The 25,461-nt window shown below is 43.4% G+C and overlaps 3 protein-coding genes across 10 annotated transcripts in view; 1 reads left to right on the top strand and 2 right to left on the bottom strand.

Moving 5' to 3' along the window:
* Positions 1-11,924, bottom strand: part of inpp5jb (inositol polyphosphate-5-phosphatase Jb) — a 48,800-nt gene extending 36,876 nt beyond the window's left edge. For both annotated transcript variants that reach the window (XR_008812015.1, XM_056299000.1), the window contains exons 1-4: positions 11,468-11,924; positions 4,257-4,763; positions 1,299-1,406; positions 914-1,022 (exon numbers count right to left, since the gene is read on the bottom strand). Coding sequence is in view for 1 of the 2 variants with exons in the window: in XM_056299000.1 (XP_056154975.1) it covers positions 914-1,022; positions 1,299-1,406; positions 4,257-4,753 (714 nt within the window). In the remaining variant the exon portion in view is untranslated. The remainder of the gene's footprint in view (positions 1-913; positions 1,023-1,298; positions 1,407-4,256; positions 4,764-11,467) is intronic.
* A 2,153-nt stretch (positions 11,925-14,077) lies between these two features.
* On the top strand, positions 14,078-16,687 carry selenom (selenoprotein M). Its single transcript, XM_056291351.1, has 5 exons — positions 14,078-14,302; positions 15,163-15,198; positions 15,437-15,471; positions 15,595-15,673; positions 15,866-16,687. The coding sequence occupies exons 1-5, from the start codon at positions 14,207-14,209 to the stop codon at positions 16,091-16,093; spliced, it is 474 nt and encodes a 157-aa protein (XP_056147326.1). The 5' UTR covers positions 14,078-14,206; the 3' UTR covers positions 16,094-16,687.
* Positions 16,688-16,794: 107 nt separating this feature from the next.
* The window catches only part of smtnb (smoothelin b), a 70,595-nt gene continuing 61,928 nt past the window's right edge, over positions 16,795-25,461 (bottom strand). For 2 of the 7 annotated variants that reach the window (XM_056273647.1, XM_056273682.1), the window contains exons 12-20: positions 25,290-25,365; positions 24,493-24,534; positions 23,328-23,507; positions 23,121-23,183; positions 22,921-22,999; positions 22,649-22,819; positions 22,429-22,546; positions 22,114-22,265; positions 16,795-18,629 (exon numbers count right to left, since the gene is read on the bottom strand). In XM_056273647.1, coding sequence (XP_056129622.1) covers positions 18,476-18,629; positions 22,114-22,265; positions 22,429-22,546; positions 22,649-22,819; positions 22,921-22,999; positions 23,121-23,183; positions 23,328-23,507; positions 24,493-24,534; positions 25,290-25,365 — 1,035 coding nt within the window. In that variant the 3' untranslated portion in view covers positions 16,795-18,475. Of the gene's footprint in view, positions 18,630-19,872; positions 20,050-20,480; positions 21,387-22,113; positions 22,266-22,428; positions 22,547-22,648; positions 22,820-22,920; positions 23,000-23,120; positions 23,184-23,327; positions 23,508-24,492; positions 24,535-25,289; positions 25,366-25,461 lie in introns of those variants that run through there. The other 5 variants (XM_056273657.1, XM_056273665.1, XM_056273697.1 and 2 more) reach the window with 5 other exon arrangements.

Below are 25,461 nucleotides of genomic sequence, written 5' to 3'. Positions count from 1 at the left end.
TTGCATAAAACTTATTTAATTTATCTGGGAGGTTATGGTCATTATTTGGAGGGGAGCATAGGCGTTTTTTGTAATGTGTAATTTCCTTAAGATTTTTCCATATTGATCTGGAGTTACTGGAAGAGAATTGTTGTTCCGAGTTTTGTTGCGTAGCTGGACTTTGCTTTTCTTACTGCAACACGCAACTTATACTTGGCTGCTCTGTACTGATCCCTGTTTCTTTTTTTTGTATGCCTGGTTCTTTTCTTTGTGTCGGAGGAGTAATTCTTTGGAGAACCAGGGTTTTTTATTGTCATACAATGTCACGGTTTTGGTAGGGATGGACATTTCCTTGCAGAACTTGATGTATGACATCATTGTGTCAGTGAGTTCATTGAGGGAGCACTTAAAGTAATAAAAAACAGTATCACAACACTGAAAAAATGTCCCAATAGGTGTGAGATTAAACAAAGTGAGGGGTGAGGGTACCTTGTAAGTAAAAATGTTTGCAATGATTCATATAATTCTTTCAAACAGATACAAACAGATTTGCAATGGGGGGGGGCAGAGAGAGAGAGAGAGAGAGAGAGAGAGAGAGAGAGAGAGAGAGAGAGAGAGAGAGAGAGAGAGAGTGAATGAGTGATGAGTGAGTGAGTAGCTGGACAGGTGCACAGACAAGGACAGGAAGGGAAACAGAGACAGACAGAAGCTAAGTGTTCGTTTTGAGCCTGGCAGAGAGTTGGAAGATAAAAGATAAACCAACATTACACGCCTGTTAAAGTTAATCGGCTCATCCATTGCTCCGGGAACAAAATGAGCTGAAACAGCAGCAGGAAGCACAGACTATCTCATCAGCCCTCAAATAATGTGGATGAATATGATGTTTTAAGTTATGTGAATGCCCATATGAGTATAGAGACAAGTCATTACTGACCAGCACATAACCAAAGGGGCTGAGTCTCTCCATGCAGACCTCGCTCCACTGATCTGTGAAGAGGACATCTTTCAGCCTTTTGTTAATCATAGAGTTCACTTCTTGTAGCCTTGAGGAAAAAAACAGTGACACACAACAACATGCGACAACAGGTCAATATTAGCACAGCAGATAGAGATGGGAGAGACTGATTAGGAAGCGCTTTGACGAGGTAAAACAGACTATTAAAGAATGGAGTGGAGCTTTAGCCATGGAGAGAGAGGCAGCACACTGAGCCTGACACTTTATCAATAAAATTATGTGCAGCATTAGGGGCGACTTTATTGGGGAGAGTGGCTCTTACGTGGAAGTTGCTGGCTGACTGCCACTACTGCGAAACACTTACCCAATGACATACATGTCTGTGTTTCCATTGCCCACATTCAACCCCAGCAAGGCAGTCATGTCATCAGGTGGCATGGCAGAGCCCACATTCCATGTAATTATATGTACCCTGTTGGTGGAAAGGAAAATTATACATCCATTTCTTTTAACACACTTACAGTGCATCCGGAAAGTATTCACACCCCTTTACTTTCCCCACATTTTGTTATGTTACAGCCTTATTCCAAAATGGATTAAATTCCTTTTTTTTCTCATCAATCTACACACAATACCCCATAATGACAAAGTGAAAAAGGTTTTGTAGAAATTTATTAAAAATAAAAAACTGAAATATTGCATGTACATAAGTATTCACACCCTTTGCTATGACACTCAAAATTGAGGTCAGGTTCATCCCGTTTCCACTGATCATCCTTGAGATGTTTCTACATCTTGATTGGAGTCCTCCCGTAGTAAATTCAATTGAGTGGACATGATTTGGAAAGGCACACACCTGTCCATATAAGGTCCCACTGTTGACAGTGCATGTCAGAGCAGAAACCAAGCCATGAAGTCAAAGGAATTGTCTGTGGACCTCTGAGACAGGATTGTATCGAGGCACAGATCTGGGGAAGGGTACAAAAAATTTCTACAGCTTTGAAGGTCCCAAAGAGCACAGTGGTCTCCATCATTCGTAAATGGAAGAAGTTTGGATCCACCAGGACTCTTCCTAGAGCTGGCCGCCCAGCCAAACTGAGCAATCGGGGGAGAAGGGCCTTGGTCAGGGAGCTGACCAAGAACCCGATGGTCACTCTGACAGAGCTCCAGCGTTCCTCTGTGGAGATGGGAGAACCTTCCAGAAGGACAACCATCTCTGCAGCACTCCACCAATCAGGCCTTTATGGTAGAGTGGCCAGACAGAAGCCTCTGCTCAGTAAAAGGCACATGACAGCCCGCTTGGAGTTTGCCAGAAAGCACCTAAAGGAGTCTCAGACCATGAGAAACAAGATTCTCTAGTCTGATGAAACCAAGATTGAACTCTTTGGCCTGAATGCCAAACATCACATCTGGAGGAAACCAGGCACCTCTCATCACCTTGCTAATACCATCCCTACAGTGAAGCATGGTGGTGGCAGCATCATGCTGTGGGGATGTTTTTCAGCGGCAGGAACTGGGAGACTAGTCAGGATCAAAGGAAAGATGAATGGAGCAAAGTACAGAGAGATCCTTGATGAAAACCTGCTCTAGAGTGCTCAGGACCTCAGACTGGGGCGAAGTTTTACCTTTCAACACGACAACGACCCTAAGCACACAGCCAAGACAACAAAGGAGTGGCTTCGGGACAAGTCTGCAAATGTCCTTAAGTGGCCCAGCCAGAGCCCAGATTTGAACCCCATTGAACATCTCTGGAAAGACCTGAAAATAACTGTGCAGCGATGCTCCCCATCTAACCTTACAGAGCTCGAGAGGATCTGCAGAGAAGAATGGGAGAAATACCCCAAATATAGGTGTGCTAAGCTTGTAGCTTCATACCCAAGAAGACTTGAGGCTGTAATCGCTGCCAAGGGTGCCTCAACCAAGTACTGAGTAAAGGGTGTGAATACTTATGTACATGCAATATTTCAGTTTTTTATTTTTAATAAATTTGCAAAATTTTCTACAAAACCTTATTTGCTTTGTCATTATGGGGTATTGTGTGTAGATTGATGAGGAAAAAAAAAGGAATTTAATCCATTTTGGAATAAGGCTGTAACATAACAAAATGTGGGGAAAGTGAAGGGGTGTGAATACTTTCCGGATGCACTGTATATCATGGCTGAAACAGCTAATGTTAAATCACATTTTTTGTTTTTATTCATGTTAGCAATGTAGGACATTTGGTTGCACTGTCATCTGCAATCTATAGCACATACAGCATAATGGTCCTTCTAAATTCTGTACCAAATGTGTAATTGTCTAAACATCAATTATACCTGTTAAAACTCATTAAAAATATAATTTACTCAGCATAAATAGCATAGAGGAAACAGACTAAAATCTGCATAGCTGTGACTTAAGTTAATTCTCAGAGCAGATACTCTTTATTATCTTAATTCATGTTATAAATTGGCAGATAGGTCTTAGACATCACCAATTTTAGCAAAATCTAATGCTTCTCACCTCAAACTTCTAAGCCTTTACAAAATTACACAGATTGGTCCAAAGAGGACACAATGTCTGGTCCAAGGTTGAGTAATCTTGTGATAATAACCAATTCTGTATTTTCGTAGCTGCCAGAGCCCTCTGTAAACATATTCTGCAATCTCTATAGTATATACATGCTATACTATTGTTGGGATGCAAGTGAATTAACTTGTTGGATGGCACTTGGGGGCCACATTTTAAGGACATCGCAAGAAACTTCACTACCTATAATGTCATTAATGTTCTTAAACTCCAATGGGGTATTTTTGCCTCTCTTTCCAAGCACACATATGATGGGGGGTAATACTTAATTGTAATGGTTGCTGCTAGGCCTATCTAAGGGTATCTCTAGGACTGTCACATCCCTAAAAATGGCACAAGTCAAAACCGAGCCAAGGCTTTCCAAAATACGAAGCCTAGCCTTGTAACTACAAGCATAACAAAGCATCTAGTATATACATCTCTCAGAGAAACATGTTAAAATATGTACAAACATATAATTGTATCACTGCAATTTTCCATCATTTATCTTTTGTTTTTGGGCATTCTTGACTGGCAGTATACATATAATTACCTATAATATTACACTCCGGTTGCTCAAGAATTAGTCGTTTTCACTTGTTTGGTAACAGATGTGTCTATTAGAGATGTGCTGACACAAGCAGGTTGGGATATTTGCTCCCAGAAAACCACACAATGAAAACATCTTTTCAAACCACAATTATCAGATAGTCTATTCTTTGCTCTTCGTGACTTCTCCTCCACCATTTCATTGTATAGAGGGTACAGAATTTACCTGAAGTCTTCCACAGCCAAAGGCTGTGTGTCCGCAGTGCCCGCGACAGAAAATGCTCTCTGGGCATAAGGGTTGAGAGGCGGAGGCACGGGCCTGGCAGCAGGTGGATGGGGAACTGAGGCAGCCCTGACTGGATGGTGGCCCGAGCCTTTATGGCCAGCCTTTATGTTGGCCGCAGTGGACACCCCTGATGGTCTGGCTGCAGCAGGGCGTAGGGGCTTGGAATGACTAGCGCCAGCTTTATCTGGGGTGGACTGATCCTGGCTGTCACCAGATGTAGGTTCGGGTTTGGGATCACAGATGTCTACTGAGCCCTCTACTCGGGGACTTCTCTGGGGTCTCCTGGGCCTGACAGGATTTGCAGGCCGGGCGCTCGTGGGGTTGGTGACTTGGGCTCCAGTACCTGGTGGTGATGCTTGAGTGTTTGTTAAAACCTGGTCTGTTTTCGAGGAATTGCCAGCTAGAGTCTCAACTTGGCTCTGGTTACCTGGATCCATTTCCTAAAATCTATGAGAAAAAAAAAGAAAACAAAATGTAGATTGAAGGGAAAGAATCCCAGTTATCAACATTATTTCTATATACAGTATATGTCGTAGGGATAACACAACATTCTGTGTGTCTCTGAAACACTGCCAAAATCATGTGGGAAAAGTATCTACCAATGATGTCACTGGCTGACATGCCGTGAATGTGAAACCTATACTTACTTCTTGGTTTGCCACTACCTTTGGAGGGCTACTTCGAAATAGGCCACATCATATAATACAATGCGAATAACAATGCTACATACAGCTGTTGTTGCAAATGCGACCGAAAATGATGATTCACAAACTGTCCCCTAGTGATGTTACTGGCGCACACTTTTTGGCACAATTTTTGCGCCGTTTCAGAGACACGCAATGCTGCTCAGTATTATGGCTACTAATGGAGTGCTACCACTATAACATAAACACAGAGACAATGTTGAAACATCATGACTGTTTTCCTTAAATATTGTCAAGAAAAAAAGTACACTGCTTTCGCATTCTAGTCATTTGGCTGATACTGTTCTGCAGAGCAACTTCCTTTTAGTGCAAAGATAGAGTAAGTTCCATTTCTTATCAAACTGACTGGCCCAAATCCCAAGCAACCAACAGTAATGAGGGCGGAGTGAGGGTCACAGTGCCCAGCTTTTCAAACCCTGACCACAAACTGATTACGTAAGAGAGAAATGCCAGGACTAACCCAATAAAAAAGAGCTAAGGATGAAAAGGATATTTCTAATTAAGTCACAAATCACTTAATAAAATGTCATCAGAAAGAGCAACAAGCTTGCCCTTTCACGAATGATGAATAAATTCTGTTGATTAGGGTGGGGTTGTCATGAGATCCGACTGACGCAGCAAGATAAGTTGATTGAGTCACTCCAATTTTTGTCATCGTGAGGACTTAAGCACCATTGTGATGGCTCAATTACCTGCCTATGGATGGCCCTAAAAACAGGTAATTATGTTCTCCAGAAGGGGATGGAGGGGAGTCTATTTGTCCTCTCTCGCCCACTATCAACGAGCAGCGAGGGACGAAGTGACGGAGAGAAGGCGGTAGCAGCCACTTCAACCTCTTATTCATGCGCCTCTGTCACTCTTCACACCTCCCACAGCTCTCGGACCAACTCATAAATAGAAACAGGCAAAAGCAAAATAAAACAAGTCAGGGTGCAGCTCATCAGCCTCCCTGTTGGTACCCAAGCTACTCCGGTAACCACGGAGATGCTTGGTCTGTTCATAAGAGCTCAGTACACCTGCCAGACATTAGCCTGAGAAACTGCTGTAGGGTGTACAACAACATCATTCAACAGCATGGAAGAAATTGAAGCAATAAGAAAAGCAACATCACTGAGGGGGTGGAAGAAATAGCAATAAATGGTAAAAGACAAAAAACACATGAAGCTATTTAATCTCAACAGCAAAACAAGCTGGGACGTAGACGGTGATGTGACCTTAAGATGTGAATGACTCTGAGGCTTAGAGAGATGACTTGCTGGCAGTGATGAAATCATTTACATTTTAATCAATACGTGGATGCCCTTATCCACAGGCATATCCAATGACTGGATTTTTTATTTTTATTTTTTGGCTGTCGTGTGTCTCGGATACCAACTGAGCCATGAAATACCTTACCTTTCATGTATGACTGGCACCCCTAATGCCACCAGGTTACTCATACAGTCATTAACCCATTATAGTGTACACATGTACCTACGTCTACCGTAAGCTCAGAGCAATGCAACGGCCTCCTCCTATTCCTGGCCTGTGCAGTTAGACCTGTACATTACGTGCATATTCTCAGTCAGTACAGAGAAAGAGACAGCCTTCAGCCTGAGGACAGAAAAACAATAGCACTCTCTCTCATTATTATTCACATGACCTTCAAGAGACAGGGCCATGACTTTCATCCAGAGGAGAACTGCTGCCTCTTTCTATGAGCTCAGCACCGGTCACATGTGCCCAGTGACATGCTGGTTTCTCAGCGAACCAATAACCTGGGCATGTGTGCTTATAGTCCATGTACGGTATTTCTGAAGAGGAAGGGGAAGGAGGCTGGCTGGGTGATTGGGCACACGTGGTAGTGGGTGGGTGAAAAACGAGCAAAGGGAAGAGACTGAACTGAACAAGACAGCCCATACAGTGACAATACTGTCTCTGAATTTCTCAAAATTGATCCTCTCTTATTTCCCTCTGACACCGTCTATTTTTCTAAGTCTTAATCCCCTTCTCCCCCACCCCTCTCTCTTATCTCCCTTTCTCCCTCATCCTTTCACTCTTTCCATCTTTACTGAACCTAAATTCCGTACACCAGATCCTTCATCCTCCCCACCAACACTGTACGGTCATTGAATCTGTGATGTGCTTTCTCTTCTCAACAATTCCCTTTTTCTCGAGCTGTATTTTTTTCTTTTCTTTTCCCATTCAGGCTGAGTGCCTGCATTATCCCTTTACTGATAATTACTTCTCTTCCCGCTTCTCGGTGGCTTGCTTTTCCTCTCCATGTCACTGTGCGCCGAGGTGACACTTGTGCTCCACCAATGACATTCAGTATTGTTTCCCTTAACCAACCACCTGACATTCATTATCAGCGATGTCAGTCACGGTCACAACCGTTCGAGATAGATTATTATTAACAATAGTGTGTGTGTGTGTGTGTGCGCGCGCGCGCGCGTTCACATGCATGCTTTCTTGTGTTTGCATCAGTAAAGAGGGTAACTGAAATGAATGAGACACTTCGGGCACATGTATGGATACTGGGGAAGAAACTATAGAAACAGCATGATGATTGGGAGGCATGCAGAGCTTGGCACTGTAAGCATGTCATAATAACACAAGACCAAAACACTAAATTCACAATGTTTGAAGCAGTTTGTCACCATTTATACGTACTTAACACAAAGCATCAATGTAGCACATTAACACTGTAATTTCTGTTATTCCTTCATTTCATAAACATCTTCCTCTATATCTGTTTAGGTACACTACAGGTTAACTGTGTAACGCAGAATATTGGGTGTAATTGTTGAATTGAATGAACATGCACCTTGGGGAAAGTGGCTGAGCCAGAAGTAGGTCCAACTGAGGCAATTAAGAAAAGTCCACATCACAGTGTCTCCAATGTTCTGATGGAAGCTTTTCCACAACACACAGTTTTCGATGACTAGATCGATCAGACAACCAAAGGGCGTATTTCCGTGTTTTTCTTTTCCCAACAGTCATCCCTATCTCTAAGCATGTCATAATCTCAACAATACCATAAAACAAAGCTTTAGATCCTGAGCTCTGTTTATATTTGTAAATCAGTGACTAGAGAGAGGATAAAGCTGACTAAATTCAACCCACACTCTAGTGTTTACTGTTTAAATTACACCACGGAGCCTGTTGGTGCTGAGGGCCTCGGGGGCCATATGTCCCTCTGACAGGGATACTAATGATGACCCTGACAGAAACGGCACTGGCTGCTGCTGCCACAGCTGTAGATGGCTCCTCTTGGTCCTAGTGTCCCTCGGCAGAAGCCACAATTTCCTAAATTCTGGGTACAATTTTCACACCATGTCACATCCCATGATTCAGACTGTCAACATGACTTTTGAATGCTAAGCTGAGAAACAGTAAAACTACACTTATATGAGTTGGTTACATGTGACCTGCTTGGGGGAGTCAAATGTGGATGATGCTGAAAACACAGAAGAGACATCACACTCATTAAAGAGAATAAATAGTTATTAATATGTTTAGACTTGATATATGCGAGGTAGGACCAATGGATCTGGCGTACTATGACCTGAATGTCAATTAGATTTTAAAGAGAAGTCAATTATATGGTCAAATGCATGTATGTAAGTAACCTGCTAACATCTGTTTCAGCATCTCTGATATATTCTCTGCACCATTAGATTTTATCATCTCTTATTTCGCCTGTATATAGTCAATCCTTGTATATATCTGAAGATTGTTGAGTTGTTATTCTATGTTAAGTACACTGAGAGACACAAAACCGGAGTCACATTCCATGTATGTGCAAACTTACACGGCCAATAAACATGATTCTGAAATGTTCATTCATGCCCTGTTACTCAAAGAATTTAGTTTTTGGCAACACAGTGCATGCATGGGTATCAGGAGGCGTATTAGAGAGAGAGAGAGAGAGAGAGAGAGAGAGAGAGAGAGAGAGAGAGAGAGAGAGAGAGAGAGAGAGAGAGAGAGAGAGAGAGAGAGAGAGAGAGAGAGAGAGAGAGAGAGAGAGAGAGAGAAGAGAGAGAGAGAGAGAGAGAGGAAGAGAGAGAGAGAGAGAGAGAGAGAGAGAGAGAGAGAGAGAGAGAGAGAGAGAGATGAAAACGATTGTGGAAGTTATGACGAAATCGCAAAATTTGATCTCTACAACATTTTTCCCCCAGTCACATGTTATACTGACATCATTTCAGCATAAATCATCTTTAGAATCAGACGCATTTAAGCTAATTTCTGCAGCAGTTTCTTTATTTCTTAATTTAGACACATTTTTGAACTAGAGTACATTACACGTACTTGAGACAGTTCAACAACCTTATCTTTTTCTTTTTCTTTTATCTGGCATAGCTTTACATGTAAAGTTGAGTTCTCGGGCTGCATGCTGTTAATGTAATGGTTACCGGCGCTGAGGGAATATCAGTAAAGGTATTTAAATATAGCATGCTCAAAATAACTGATGTTTTCACTGAATGAGGATAGCAACAGTAAAAATCTGGCCTGATTATGCTCATTCAAGGACTTCTGATGTTAAAAAAGGTAATTTTTGTCTGGTGTTCATCATCATCAGACGTTATCTTGGACACGTGTGTGTGCGCGCGCGTGAGTGTGGTATGTATGTGTGTGAAAGAGGGAAAAATAATGTGCGGTTACCTCTGTGATGTGTCACAACCTACACTACCGTTCAAAAGTTTGGGATCACCAAACAATTTCGTGTTTTCCATGAAAAGTCACACTTATTCACCACCATATGTTGTGAAATGAATAGAAAATAGAGTCAAGACATTGACAAGGTTAGAAATAATGATTTGTATTTGAAATAAGATTTTTTTTACATCAAACTTTGCTTTCGTCAAAGAATCCTCCATTGCAGCAATTACAGCATTGCAGACCTTTGGCATTCTAGCTGTTAATTTGTTGAGGTAATCTGGAGAAATTGCACCCCACGCTTCCAGAAGCAGCTCCCACAAGTTGGATTGGTTGGATGGGCACTTCTTTGAGCAGATTGAGTTTCTGGAGCATCGCATTTGTGGGGTCAATTAAACGCTCAAAATGGCCAGAAAAAGAGAACTTTCATCTGAAACTCGACAGTCTATTCTTGTTCTTAGAAATGAAGGCTATTCCATGCGAGAAATTGCTAAGAAATTGAAGATTTCCTACACCGGTGTGTACTACTCCCTTCAGAGGACAGCACAAACAGGCTCTAACAGGTACTATTTAATGAAGATGCCAGTTGGGGACCTGTGAGGCGTCTGTTTCTCAAACTAGAGACTCTAATGTACTTATCTTCTTGCTCAGTTGTGCAACGCGGCCTCCCACTTCTTTTTCTACTCTGGTTAGAGCCTGTTTGTGCTGTCCTCTGAAGGGAGTAGTACACACCGGTGTAGGAAATCTTCAATTTCTTAGCAATTTCTCGCATGGAATAGCCTTCATTTCTAAGAACAAGAATAGACTGTCGAGTTTCAGATGAAAGTTCTCTTTTTCTGGCCATTTTGAGCGTTTAATTGACCCCACAAATGTGATGCTCCAGAAACTCAATCTGCTCAAAGAAGTGCCCATCCAACCAATCCAACTTGTGGGAGCTGCTTCTGGAAGTGTGGGGTGCAATTTCTCCAGATTACCTCAACAAATTAACAGCTAGAATGCCAAAGGTCTGCAATGCTGTAATTGCTGCAAATGGAGGATTCTTTGACGAAAGCAAAGTTTGATGTAAAAAAAATCTTATTTCAAATACAAATCATTATTTCTAACCTTGTCAATGTCTTGACTCTATTTTCTATTCATTTCACAACATATGGTGGTGAATAAGTGTGACTTTTCATGGAAAACACAAAATTGTTTGGGTGATCCCAAACTTTTGAACGGTAGTGTAAATACGATTTAATAGCAAGCAGGATAAGCGTTTTGGATAATGGATGGATGGATGGATGGATGGATGGATGGATGGATGGATCTATCAGATAAAGAACAACAGCAGAGAAAAAACAACTTTACCTTAGCCTCTTTTAACACATTATCCCCTGTGACACAATTTCACCGTAAGGCTACTGTATAAACATCAATAACCATACTTGTTGTCCTTCATTGGGCCAGTAAGACACGGTCATAAGTCACTGGCCATTCACTGTCAAAGCCATTGTCACCTCCTGGCAAATGACCGTGATCTGAGGGACATGGAAACACATCCACAGCGAGGATCCAATAGATACGTAGTAACTCACAAATAACACCACATACTTACTGCTTTCCAAAAAGAAGTGAATAAGACAACAGATTTTTCTTTTTTTTCTTGTTATTGTAAATCGTCAATCTCTGACGCCTCACGCTCTGTACGTAAAGTCGACGTCTAGAGACAAATTCTGCTGCTGGTTAAATAAATAAACGTGAAATTAGCACCACGAATGCAAAAGCTTATAATAATCGTCCCGAAAATTACGTTTTTTTGTTTTTTTTTACCTGTTATTGCCGCCAGTATTGCGGAGACGCACGGCAGACGGACCCCCGCTTGAACTGAGCGTCTCTCGCCTGACGAGGATGAGGGTGATTTCTGGACCCGGGGCACGCCCGCTCGGACGAGGACGCAATTTTACCCCCAAAGGGAAACCATCGGCACGCCGGCGCCTCTCACACGCCGACGACGTTAAAGGAGAGCAGGTGGGCTTCAGAGAGAGGGTACCTTCCTACAAACGCTGACCGCAGCTACATCTCAGAAACCAGCCGTCTCCTCTCCCTTCGCCCCGCTGCGTTTTGAAGCGGCACAAGCGTCGGTCGGCGGACAGCCTCCGTCGCCCCTGTCCGTCCGTGTCCTTCAGAGTATCGAAACGCCAGGGATCAGACCGCTTCCGCACACGGAACATAAGACAGTGTTGCACGGTGTTCAGGTGGCATTATGAAGTCTCACTGCCTCCTGGTGGTCGATATTGCAAAGTGCGTATCTAACGGAATAACCGTTGGAGCTTTTCATCCGAGGACCGCAGTATTGTGCGTGTGCGTGTGCGCGCGCGCAATGGGGGGGTGCACGTTTTTAATTAAAAAAATAAATAACCTATCCGATCATCACATTTCTTTAAGTTCAGGTGATAAACCCACTTTACAATTCTCTGACTACTCAATCTAATGACATTTATGTCACCTTTATGGTCTTGCCTGGAAGACAGGAAAAACCCACTTCTAAAACAAAAAAAAATCTAAAACCACTACCTTAGGAAAATGGTCGGGGGAGCTATGTAAAGTATAAACAATTTGAAGTAAATGGGGTAAAATATGCAAAAACACCATTACGATCCTTTAAAGCCACTGGCCACCCCACGTCCATATTTCAAACAATGAATGCACAGGTTTTAAAACTTGAATATATATATATATATCTGTGTATGTATATATATAGTTTATAAATGGCACTGTAGCACATTATGAAGCCCAGTTAATATTTTACGCACTTTCTTTACGCAGGCAATCTATAATTTAGCAGGCACCGTTACGCCTCACACCCAATATCTTCAAGTGTGTGTCAGGGTTCCTAGTGTTTTCCTCCTTGTTGTCTGTACTGCTGGTACCTCCCCCTCCTGTCTGTCTGGAGGCTGGGCGGGGCGTGGCGGGGCTGGAACTAATCATCTGCACACCTGTCTTCTATCAAGCCTCATCAGTCACCTACTCCCTGGTCCATAAAACCTGGTTCATTCTCCCACTCATCGCCGGATCGTCTGCTTACCTTTGTGGTATAGTTGCATTGGCTCTGTGTTTGCGTTTATCTCTGTGCCAGCCGTGTGCGCGTCGTACTCCCTTTCTGTGTTGTGACCATCAGCTCCAGCTTCCAGTCCTGCTCCTGCTCTGTCTCCAGCCGTCCTGACCCAAGACCCAGCTCTGCCCTGCTCGACCAGCCTCCCCTGCCTCGTCCTACCTGGTGTCTCTCCAACTCCCAGCCTCCATCTTGGATTTCCACATGCCTGTGAGACCATTCAGACCGGCAAGACCAGCGTCCTCTATTAAACCTTTTCCTTCACACGATCTGGGAGTTCTTTGTCTGTGTTGAATCAGTGGGTGCCCAGAGAAGACATTGGTTATTATGACTGTGTGTGTGTGTGTGTGTGTGTGTGTGTGTGTGTGTGTGTGTGTGTGGTTGTTGTTGTTGTTGTTGGGGGGGGGGGGGAAGGTAGATATTCAGAGTATACCCATAGGCAAATAATGCACCATACATGAACAAATATGTGCTATATTATTACCATTAGGATGACTATGGCAATACCACACAGTATTGTTCCACGTGCCATTTGTTGTGCAATTCCTTAAAGTAGACCAACAACTTTAACCACAAATGAGTTCTAGACTGACTCAAAGGGTTTATGTGATACGTTTCCTTTGCAACATCTCATGTTTGCTAATTACCAGTATGTGTGACATATTGGCCTGAGCCATCTTATAATGTGCCCCCATGGACGTTTCATTTGCAAGGTACTATGTAAGCGCTACATCCACAGTGACGAATGGGCGTATAAGCAACGTGAGTGGCCCTCTTATATCGTCAGTGCTTGTTTGAAGAAAATTGTGTGTTCTAGATGTGGTGGGCTGCACTTAATTGGTCATTTAAATCCCCAGATGATGGCTATTCTATACGGTGGATCAGGGCATGGGTGTGATGCAGCTGCTGGAGGATCTGCTGAAGGGCTCAAGGGACTCGGAGAACAAAGCAAAACACAAGGGAATACTGAAATGTAAAAGATTATGTAAAGGACACAAAGGGCTTTACCATGCCTTCCTACCCTCCGTGCCAATAGCAAGTGTATGTTACCGAGGGGTGGGTGGGGGGTTGAAAGTGTGAATACACATTCTGTTCTTTACAAATACAAAATGAACCTGGCTCGTGGTGACATTTTTGACGAGTTACTGCGGATAAGCGGTTTTCGTTTTGTTTTTGCTCTGTATGACAATTGTATACCTGTTTGTTGCAAATAAAAGTTTTTTTGGGGAAGGGGAAGCGATGATCTGTACCTCCACCAATGAGCGACCTCTCTCCGCCCCTCTCTGAAAACTGTGGGAGACGTTTGACGTGGCAAGGGGTCCGGACGTGACATAGCGGCACATCATCTCCACCACCTCAATCACTCGAGAATTGAAGTTGCTGGGGTGGGGTGAGGGAGACATAAGAGTTATTCAAAATCTCCCGACCACATTCAAGAGGAGGATTCGGAAGGAAGGATGTGGTTGTTTGTTTTGACTAGCCTGCTGAATTGCGCCTCGGCCTACAATCTAGACTGGCAGAAACTGGATGGTCTTGCCAAGGCGAAGGTGGAGGTACAGTAAGCTTTCTTCCTGGCCCCTTCGTCGGGCTCATTGAGATGACGCGACGTAAAATGGATGGGATTCATTTTTAAAACAAGTTTTAATGTGGGAGATTCATTCCTGCATGTGAAGGGACGCGTTTTAAATCCTTGGATGTTCCACATTGAGCGCATGCGTGAGTGATTTCGTGCACGAGCAGGATGGATGGGGGGTTGTAGTAACTTGAACGATGTATTTAGTATTTCACACCGATGATCAGTATCGCGTGTGAATAATGTAGATGTCATTCTATGCAGCGACAAAACTACATTTGTCCCAATCGTTCATAGTGTAATATGGAGTGAGTTAGAGCAAAGGGGAGGTTTCTGGTTGCATCCCCATATGCAAGTCCCTGAAACTCATTCTCTTTGTGAAAGACCACGTCATTATCCCTCAGGGTGTCTCTTAAAGCACCACACCTGCTAAGAGTATCGAGAGAAAAACCTGCGTGAGTTTCTATGGTTATGCATTCACACCTGATATTTGATATGAGTGAACAATACCAAGAGCACGGGGGGTGTAAAAGAGTCAAACAAGTTATCCTCCTTAATAGACCCCTGACTTAAGCCTCCCATGTACTAACGTGTAAACTTCCCTGGTTAGGGAGAGTGGTGGCCCAGAGTAAGGGAAGGGACTAACCCCAACTGCTGCACAGCAAGTGAATCTGCACTGAAACTTGTCTACGGAAATATTTAAGGCTGATGTGTCCGTTGAGGAGAAATGTGCATGTCTTATTTTTCTTAATCCCGATGGATTCCTACCCCCCCCCCCCATTACAAAAAGCAGTGTTTGAAATAATTTTCTCTCTAATTTTCTCTTGCGTCTCATTACAGACCTGTGGTGGATGACAGCTGAACAGACTGAGAGAGGTAAGCTCCTCACTTCAAAAACCAGCAGTGTGCTGGAGGAAAACGGAAAAAATAGATATCAGCACACCAGGGGCAGTTTTCATAGTGAAGCTAAGCCTATTCCTTTTCATGAAACATGAAAGCATTAACTCTTTTTTGGGGGGGGGGGATTAAACCGGGGTTTACATCCAATCCCTGGTGGATCAGTCGTTAAACCTGGCCCTGAGTGATTAATACCAAGGACCAACTCTCTCCACAGGTCAAAGCCTTTGTGACCCAGGATATTCCTCTCTAGTATCCTTTACAGTGGTTTTGTTGCTGTTGCTTGTTCAGACGTAATGTTAGAAGAGATGCAAAAAAAGAAAAGACAAGTTCTATAGTACTTTGTTTCCTAATCCTTGACCCTGGCGACTTTAGCCATAACCTGGTAATGAAGCACATCCCTGGGGCTGACCCTGAGCTTGTCCTCCTCAACCACTACTACGAAGAGCTGGAAGTAAGTCTCCTTGTTACCCCACATCACTTTTATCTCACAACACGGTCATGTAATCAGCCATGGGGGGGGGGGGGCAGAGGCGTGAGCAGATCTAAAAAAAGAAAAAATCTGTTTTACAAAAAGCTTTGCAAACATTCCCGCTCTGTGCTCTGAATGAAGCGTAACCTGACTGTGTGTGTGACATCTCCTCAGCGGATAGCTTTGTCGGACATGACACGCTCCGAGATCAATGAGCTGCTGGGAAAGCTGGGCTTCTACAAGAAGGCCCAGCCGGAGGAAGAGGTCCCAGAGGAGTTCCGCTTCTCTCCTGCCAAAGACAGCCCATTTAAGGACACGCCAGAGTCCCATTCAGCCTCCTCCCCTCCCACCGAGAACACCTCTTCAGAGCCCGATGCGGAAGCCATGCACGCCGACCTGTAAATCTTCGGTGATAGGGGTCAAAGTAGAAACATAATGACACCACTCTCCTTCGTAGCTGCTGCACAACCAGCTGGTTATTAGAGTCCATAACAGAGATGTGTATTCAAAAAGGCAGAGCCAGCAGATCCTGGATCAGCCCTCGAGATGGGCTAACATAGCATCAACAAGCAAAAGGCCTCCAGGGCTCCACACTCTGAAGTTGCACATACATCATTATTGCCTTTTGTCTATTTTTTTTGTTCTCTTAAGGCTAATAACACAACTGGCCACTCAGTCAATGCTTTTCTATTAAGTACCTACAGTTCTCTGAATGCAAACATTTTTCCCCCATATGTGTCAAGTGTCCTCAGGGGTTTGTCCCCTCTTCATCCCTCTTGTGTGTCTGATGCCGTCCTGACCACCGTGAAACGAAATGAAGTGCCAGGCCGTAAATCATCTGATTGGCTTGGGGCTGATGCTACATATTCTGGTGGGTGGGTTTTACGCGCGCACGCACACACACACACGAGGATTAAAGTGGAAGGGGCTGCAAATGGTCATGGAAGAAATGTGATTAAAATTTTTAAATCTTATTTTGTGTTGTGAATAACTGATCAGTGTTGGGGCGGGGGGCAAATACTTTAAAGTGGTGAAATGACCGATGTAGCATTAAAATGCACTGGATGTGAGCGTTGAAAATAATTCCCAACAAATGTCCTAGTTTCTTAAACTGGTTTAATTCACATTTAACTGTGGTACACAGAAACATGAAGTCATCGTGTGTTATAGCTTGTATGTACAGGGTTTGCAGCTTTGTGGAAGCTCTTAGTTTCCAAGTTGGTAACACAGTAATATTTCTCAAATATTTACTCTAAATATGTTCAAACAAAGCATTAAAAATTTAGTTATATCAATATCAGCTTTGAAAGCAACCTGTGCTGGTTTCAGAGCATTTTTTAGAATTTTTTTAAAGGATCTTAAAATACGCAAGTTGAAAAAAATCTTTTCAATGATATTCTCCTCAGCATATGGTTAGAAAATACACATTACTAACAAAGTATGTTCAGCCATGATTATTAATCCTCTGTTTACTAGTAATTGACTGAGCTTGAAAGCCAGCTTTCATTCGGCCCTAATAACTAATTCCAAATAATGTTAATTTGTTCATAAAATATTTTTGGCTTGGGTTCAAATTCTTACTGGACAAAATTTAAAAGCATAATGTCCATAGAATTATTCTGACAACTACCTAAGCATAAATTAGGAGCCCACAAAAAAAATGGCCATGTGCCCGTGTGTGTTTTTAGTATGTGTGTGGTGGTGATGGGAGCGCTGCACAGCTTAATTCTGTTTTTGTTTTGTTTTTTTACATCCTGTGACCAAAGTCAAACACTCCAATGAGTTTTGCACTTCAAACCGTTTCAAAATATTTTTTCCAGCCTGAATAATGAATGTGGACGTTACATGATGTAAAATGGGCCACTGACAAAGGACCGTGTGTGATATCAAGACAAAATTATAGTGTTAAAATTCACAAAGCTAAAGCTGGCTCTCAGTAGCACTACAGAATCCATCCAATGATAGTGTTCTTTTTAACTACAGAGAAAAACATCCCAGTGCTCATGAACTCAATTAAATAGTAAAATAATAATGGTCATTATTACAAAGACATGATAGGAACTACTGGAAAAATAATTCAAGTACATATGTGTTAAAAACCATGCAGATTTTGGTAAAAAGAAAAAAATCTTTGACAGTACCAGAGTGAACACAGACACATGTAGAGATGCATCATACCATTTGCACATTTTCTTTTTTTTTTCTTTTCAGTGGCATCACTAACATTTATGCTAACAGCTAACAATAGTTGCTTGAGCGGGAAAAGATGAAAGCATAAATAATTTAAGGGAAATATAGAAAAAGACTTTTTTTTCTCTTGTATATTTCTTTGAGGGCCTCTCATTAAGAAAAAGTAATGCAACTTAGATGTTGAATATTACAGATACTGATCCAATTTAAAATAATGAAAAGAAGAAATCAAATATAAAAATTGTAAAGCTTAAAAAGATAATAAAAAAAACCAAAAACTTTGGCACTCTTGCTCTGGAAAATGAGGGGCTTTGAACTTCTGTCCAGGAGAGATGAACTTATCTATCACATCACCATCGCTAACAAAGATAATTAGCAAACTGGTAACATACAAACACATATTCCATCCTCAATTATTCCATCAGAGATGTGCAAATCTGTGACTCTGTTTCTCAGAGACTCGTCTGTTTATAGGGTGAAGACAGTGATGGGGTCAGGGCTTGTGAAGAAGGAGGGCTACCGACTGGGGTACCACCCTGTGCTGAACGTGTTAGGACTATAGTTGTAGTTGTACACACCGAGGACAGAGCTGGATCAGAGGTCGGAGGGACGACCCATGGCCATCTCGTACCTGCGCAGGTGATTAACCAAAGACTGTACGTAGGTGAAGACACATTTGGAGTCAGGTTTATTACCCATAATCATCATGTCCTCAACCTCCAGCAAGGGCATGCAGTTGACATGGGTCCTGAGGAACAAGCATACAAGAGAAGTTAGGTGTGAGAAAGAGGAGAGTGGACTGCGAGGATCGCCAAGTGCGAGACAAAGAACAAAGGAGGATGTCCTCTTCATTGATTTCAGAAAATTCATATCATTCCCCTTAAATACTAATGCCTTCCCACAAGCATTAACCAAAACACACCAATAATAAATCTGGAGAATAACACAAACTCTTATTTCAAGTAGGATAATCCTATATCCACACACACAAACACACAAACACACACACACACAAACACACACGGTTAAACACCTCAGCACACTTTCACAAGCACTCATCCTGTTGGCTTGAATTTGTGTGGTACTTATTTCTTGTTTACATTAGCCTTAATTTTGATCACTTTTGTGTTATTTTCGTTTAACGAAGCATTTTGTGACAAACCTGTTTGATGAGAATGTTGTTCAAAATAGATTGACTTGAATAATGCACCATATGCCATGAACTGCAGTCCCAAATCATTTTTTCCAGGCATAATTCAAATAAACGTAATGCAAAGAACAGCCGCGTGGTGGCGCTATCTCAATATTTCCGCGGCATAATTCCGCAGCACTCAAGTGTCTACAAGTCAATCAAAAAGTTATGTGTAAGGAGGCATGAGGAGAAAATTTACAGGACAGGTCGGCCTTATGTAATAGAAAATAAAAAAATGTAAACATAATACAACTCTTTTCTTTAGTCAATGTAGATCCCGAAGAGAAGATGTTTTAAGCCACAACATCACAATTTTAATAGGCTTTAAACCTTACAAAGTATATAAACACTTGTACTGTAGCACTATAAATGGTGGATTAAAGACAACACAGGTTTCTTTCCGCTCTCTGCTTTGTTTCTAAATCCCTCTGTTTGAAACATTGTGATACAGCAGGTCCTTTTAAAGTGTGGAGGCACAGATGGGGACTGCTGATCCCTGGCTCTCTGCCTGGCCCAGTCTGGCTATGCAGAGATGCACACACGCGCACACACATACCATGTTTGGTTCTCCAAAATTAAGCCGCTCTGAGACAAGATGAGGAAGTGAGTTATGGCAGCTGCTTAAGGTATGGTGGATCTCATAACCCAGCAATGACTGACACAAGGCATCAAAAACTGAAAAAATAAATCCACTCAGCTGCATGCAAACAGACAACACACACATGCACACATTTGCACCGCTTTAAACCCCTTAGCAGCACCATTGGGAGGTTCCTCCACAGGCTTGCCCCTCTCTCACCATGAGTCTAATTTAGGTGGGGTGCGAATCTAGGAGGAATTTTTGGTTTTAACCAGGCCCTTCTGCACCAGACCCCTGTAGAACTCCTGCAGGTACGTGTACACACACTTCCAATCCGGCTCACGCAGCTTCACCATGTCGTCCACATCCAGCAGCTGGGGACAGTCTGCTAGCTTCCTGCACCCATGCCCAGGACAGGGAGCAGGGGGAGGGAGAGAGGAAGAGGGGGGGGGGGACAGGAACAAGACAGCGAGTGTGAGAGAGAAAGACAAACAGTGAGGAAATAAGGTAGGAAAGGGCCAGAGTGAACGAGAGAGAGAGAGAGAGAGAGAAAGAGAGAGAGAGAGAAAGGACAACACAGTGGTGAAAAAAGGAGGTGTGGGACAGAGAGGAGAGGAGGTATAAAAAAAAAGGTGAGCAGCCATATGAAAGGATTCAGGGTGAAAAGACAGGGAGGGAGAGAAGACAAAAAGAAAACAATAACATTACATTCTCTGTGATGACAGATATATCCATGAGTCGACATGCTTCATGAACATCACGATAATGTCTGTGGTGCACACACACACATACGCACACACACACACACACACACACACACACACACACACACACACACACACACACACACACAAGACACAACAAAACGTCAAATGAGCATCAGCTGACACCCATTTAGCACTTTTGTTTTGTTGTTGTTTTTTTCTGTGCACTGAGACAAGAGACTTAAGACACGGGATGGGAGCGTAAACATTACACTATTGCTCTGTATTGTCCAAGGACAAATACAAGACACCTTGAAAAAAACAACAAGGAACCTGCAACAAGAACATTGAGATATACCACAGAGTGACTTCTACGAGAGAGAAAAAAAACAAACTCAGTGCGTGGGGTTGTGCATATGTAGGGGTTTCAAAATACAACACACTTGAAGAGGGATGGAGGTGGGGGGTGCCTGGGGGAAGTTAGGGGAGTGAGTGATGTGCAACACAAAGACGGAAGGGTCGTGGTGGTGCTGGTGCCGGCGGTGCTGGTGCTGGTGGTGGGGTGGGGGGCTTGGTGACAGTCCAGCGTCCATGTTTTCATTACCATCATAAAAGCACTGGCAGCATCACAAATCCTACTATGAGCATGTGAATACAGCACACACTGGCAGGGACAGGGGGCGACATCAGAGGTTGGAAGGGCATGATCAAATCCAAGAAAGATGAGAGAGGGGAGGGGAAAATGGAGGAATATGGATGGGAGGAGAGAGAGATTAGGGGTAAGAAGGAAGGGGGAGGGGGTATATCTGAGTAGCAACTGAATGCTTCTCCTTTTTGACCTGATGGTTGTTTAGGAAGGAGGTTGTTCAAGGTCTCTGGTTTAGGACAGTGATGAGGAGGTAGGGGAGGGGAGGGGGTCACATCAGTCTCTCATAGTAGTGGGCAGGTGAAGAATGGAGTTTGAGAGGTGGATGAATTAGTGCAGCAGTCGGGACGGCGGTTGCTCGTCCTTGAGGTCACCTGATATACCTGAGAGAGACAGGAGAAGTTAACACTTGGATACAGTGACGCAGTTTAGGATGGGACTTGGGCCACATATTTCCGTAGAGCATCTGAATGGTCGACCTCCATACCCCAGGCCTTTAAAGTGTGATGAATGGACTTTTACACTGCACCTTTCACCATTCAGACAAAAGCAACAGCTCATTAATGAAGGTGAGGGTTTGCCTCAAGCATAAAGCTGTTTTGAGGGAAAAGTCTTGGCTGACTGAAAACGCCATTTGGATTTTACACAGGTACATCAGCTGTACCCAGCACATGGACTTAAAAAGGAAAAAGGATAAAATGTAACCAACATAAAGAGATGGATGTTTGGTGATTTGGGAAAGGAGCAGTGAAGAAATGTTGTTTGTTTTTGGATTGTACAGTTGGATGTCTGACTTTCATTTTGTATTCATTGCATGACCATCTGGGCCAGAAGATACCATCTATGTCTTCCAGTGAGAGAGGGGATATAGGCCTGCCTTAGCTTGCAGGACGTTCTTTTCACTTGTTTCTTCACGTATTCTTCATATTTTCTCTGCCAGGTTCAACAGAAATCAGAACTCTCCTCCCAATGCGGTTTCTCCAGGAGTGAAGGTCACATTGTTCAAGCGGTCACTCATAATTAAATCACACAACAACTCACAACTCTGATTAGTACACATCTGCGGAAGACAAACAGTGCATTTCTAACAGCGTTTGTGTGTGTACTCACTCTGCTGTGCTGAACGCCACCTCAAAGTTTTGCCTGCGATTGCTTGGGCTCAATGAATTATAGTCAAAGGCCTCAGGGAAGAAATTATGGACCAGGGCACAAAACGCCATGCCATTACTCCAACTGGAGGAGAAATTCTGAATGTCCACATTCTGGGGGAAAAGAACGACGGAGAGAGGGTGTGAAATAATAGATAGGAAGTGGACATGTTCACACAATAGGAAATCCCTGGTTAATTATTGGTGTCTAAGCTATCCTGGCCAAATCATTGAGCAGGATTAGGTATCACTTTATCAGTGGGTTGTTGTGGCTCACCTCATAAGCTCGGGTCTTGGCCCGGCACCAGTCCAGCAGCATCTGCTTGATGGAGTTTGCGTTGGGCACACCGAAGCTAGTGGAACGCTGGACCTTGGCAACTGCCTGGTTCCCGGGGCTAAATTAATGACGACAGGGCTTTGTATTAATATTTACATGCTTTGACAGGTTGTTTCTATCTTTGCTTGTTCTATTTCATCTTTTTTATACATTTCCTTACCCCCCACCCTCCTTCTCCAACTTCTCAATCATAGCTTTACGGGCCTGCATGGCAGAGGTCTTGGGAAGAGTCTGAGCCCTCATCAGCTCCTTGCGCCTCTCGGCCTGCCTTCGCTCCACAGCCGCCAGCCCGCTACCGCGAGTCGATGAGTCATCCTCACGGTCAAACACACTGGGACAAGGGAGGCATGTTAATCCAGGCCATGTTAATCCAGGAAAGCATTAGGGTTGTAACTGCCTTGCAATACCTAAGCTCAACATTTCAGAACCAACCTGCCCACTTTCTTGGTTGTGCTACTGGAAGAGGAAGTGGAGGAGGTAAAGCTGTAGGTTTTGGACTGAACTGTCCCTCCTGGAACACAGAAAGAGAAAAGAGATGCTCTGGTAGAAAAACCATGGCCATATGAATGAGGCTGTTGGTGAGACTATATTGACAATACTGATAGTGGTTTAAAAGGAGAATAAAGACTCACTGTCTGTTTTCTGCACATAGCTCGACTCCATGATGGTGCTGCGAGTTGACTTGTTGCCATCGTCTAAAGGCACAACACATTTGAAATAACGTGTAAGACAGGGTGTGTTTTATGGAAGCCAGTGTCCTTAATCCATATTCATAATGATCCAAATGTAAGAATATGTGAATGTGAATGAAAAAAAAAACAATCTGTGTTTTGGTATACCAGACTGGGCAAATCGGTCAGTCTTGGTGACTTGGCTGAGTTTGGAGCCATCTGTGGACTTCTCCACCTTCCTCATCACCACCTCTCCTGCACCGGCCCCTGCACGACCCTTCTGTGCACGCTCGTCTCTCTGCTGCCGGAGCTCCTGCAGGCGGGTCTCGCGCTCCTTTTCTCTCTGGTCTGGGATGGAAGAGAGGAGGGATGGAAAGCGGGAAGGTGAGGGATGATGTCAGTGGAAACTGAGGAGGAGGGGGAGGGCAAGAAGCCCCAAACTAGCTGACAGCACCTCATCTGACCGCCACAAAGATGGATTAAACAGAGCCTCTAAAATTGAAGGAATACATTTCAGCATTCCTTCCACACTGCCATAAAAAATGGCCCTACACACTCACTCAGTCACAGGTGGGAGGTAGACAGCCAAGCCAGGGCTACAGAGTAATATGCACTCCACAAACAATGAGGACCAAAGAGAGTAAAGCACACCTTGTAGTGAGCTGTGCCAAATGTGACCGATGACATCCAGCATAGTGATACCTTAAACGCTTCTTATGATACCTGGCATCACCTGTTCTTTGCCTTGCGACAGCATTTAAAAACGTTAGTTGTTATTCTCACAGAGAGAAACTCTAAAGCTCTCCATTTCACACCCTTTAAGAACTTGTGTACCATTATCTGATGAAGTTAGGAAATACAGGATTATTGTGTGCCTTTAGAGCTTTTCCCAAGGCTGGTCTCAGAGCTTGAATCCCTGTGAGGAGTTTCATTTGTCGGCTCAATACAACCAGAGACTAGGTGGGACCATATGTTGAGTGTTTGCCACAAGGCAGAGAGTAAACTGGGCTGGGACACGTTTCAACACTCTGACATGGATGAGGTGAGCGCAAGGTTCCCTGACGTGAACACACACACATTTATATTAGATTCATGCATGTTAACAGAATTGTCCATATATCCTTCATCGTCTACCACAAAGGTTTGGCAGAAGCATTTATGCTCTTTACTACAATTTTGCTGTTCTGCAACTTTCATAAGATTGGCAACAGACTATGTTGAGGGTTCCATAGTCGATAAAAGTGCACAATTCCAAAGGTTTGACGATGACAGGATGTTGCATATAAAAGACAAATGCAGGCACACAAAATGTTAATCCACACTGCACACAAACCTGTCCTACCCATTTCTTCTTGAGAACATCCCAGCATGGACTCTAAAGGCAGAACGGATGGAAACAATGTACAAATGAAAGTAGAGAATGAAGAGACTAAAAGTAAGTGATTTCCCAGGTTCATTTTCTAAGTATTTGATTTGCAGAAAAAAAGACAGAAAGCAGTTCTGCAAAATAAGAGAAAAAAATGGGGGGATTGCGAGTGATCAAAAGTGAATTTTTAAAGCTTCATAGGTGGTGTGTGAGAAAGTGGTCAAGAAAGACTAAAGAAGGGGCGTCTGGGTAGGGTAGCGGTTTATTCCATTGCCTACCAACTTGGGGATCACCGGTTCAAATCCCCGTGTTACCTCTGGCTTGGTTGGGTGTCCCTACAAACACAATTGGCCGTGTCTGTGGGTGGGAAGCTGGATGTGGGTGTGTGTCCTGGTTGCTGAACTAAGCGCCTCCTCTGGTCGGTCAGGGTGCCTGTTCAGGGGGGAGGGGGAACTGGGGGGAATAGCGTGATCCTCCCATGTGCTACGTCCCCCTGGCAAAACTCCTCACTGTCAGGTGAAAAGAAGCGGCTGGTGATGCCACATGTATCGGAGGAGGCATGCGGTAGTCTGCAGCCCTCCCCAGATTGGCAGAGGTGGTGGAGCAACAACCGGGACAGCTCAGAAGAGTGGGGTAATTGACTGGGTACAACTTGGGAGAAAAATATCCCCCCCCCCCAAAAAAAAAAAGAAAGATTAAAGAAGAGGGGAAAGTATTTCATGTAGATGGCTTGAGGATTGGCTTGCTTTCTGTCTCATTCTTACCTCTCTTTCTCTTACGAAGGTCTCTCATAGCAGCTCGAATCATCTTCCTCTCTTCAAAGTCTTTTGACTCATCAAGCTGTTGAGAGAAAATTATATCAGGTCAAATGGAAAGAATGTGAGGGGTCAGTCCCTGCAAAAGGCCACAGTATGTCTATGAATATAGTGCCAACAT

The sequence above is a fragment of the Lampris incognitus genome, chromosome 1, assembly GCF_029633865.1.
Source record: "Lampris incognitus isolate fLamInc1 chromosome 1, fLamInc1.hap2, whole genome shotgun sequence".
NCBI classification, from domain to species: domain Eukaryota; kingdom Metazoa; phylum Chordata; class Actinopteri; order Lampriformes; family Lampridae; genus Lampris; species Lampris incognitus.
The sequence above is the reverse complement of the archived record's forward strand: the minus strand, read 5'-3'. Positions and strand labels throughout refer to the sequence as shown.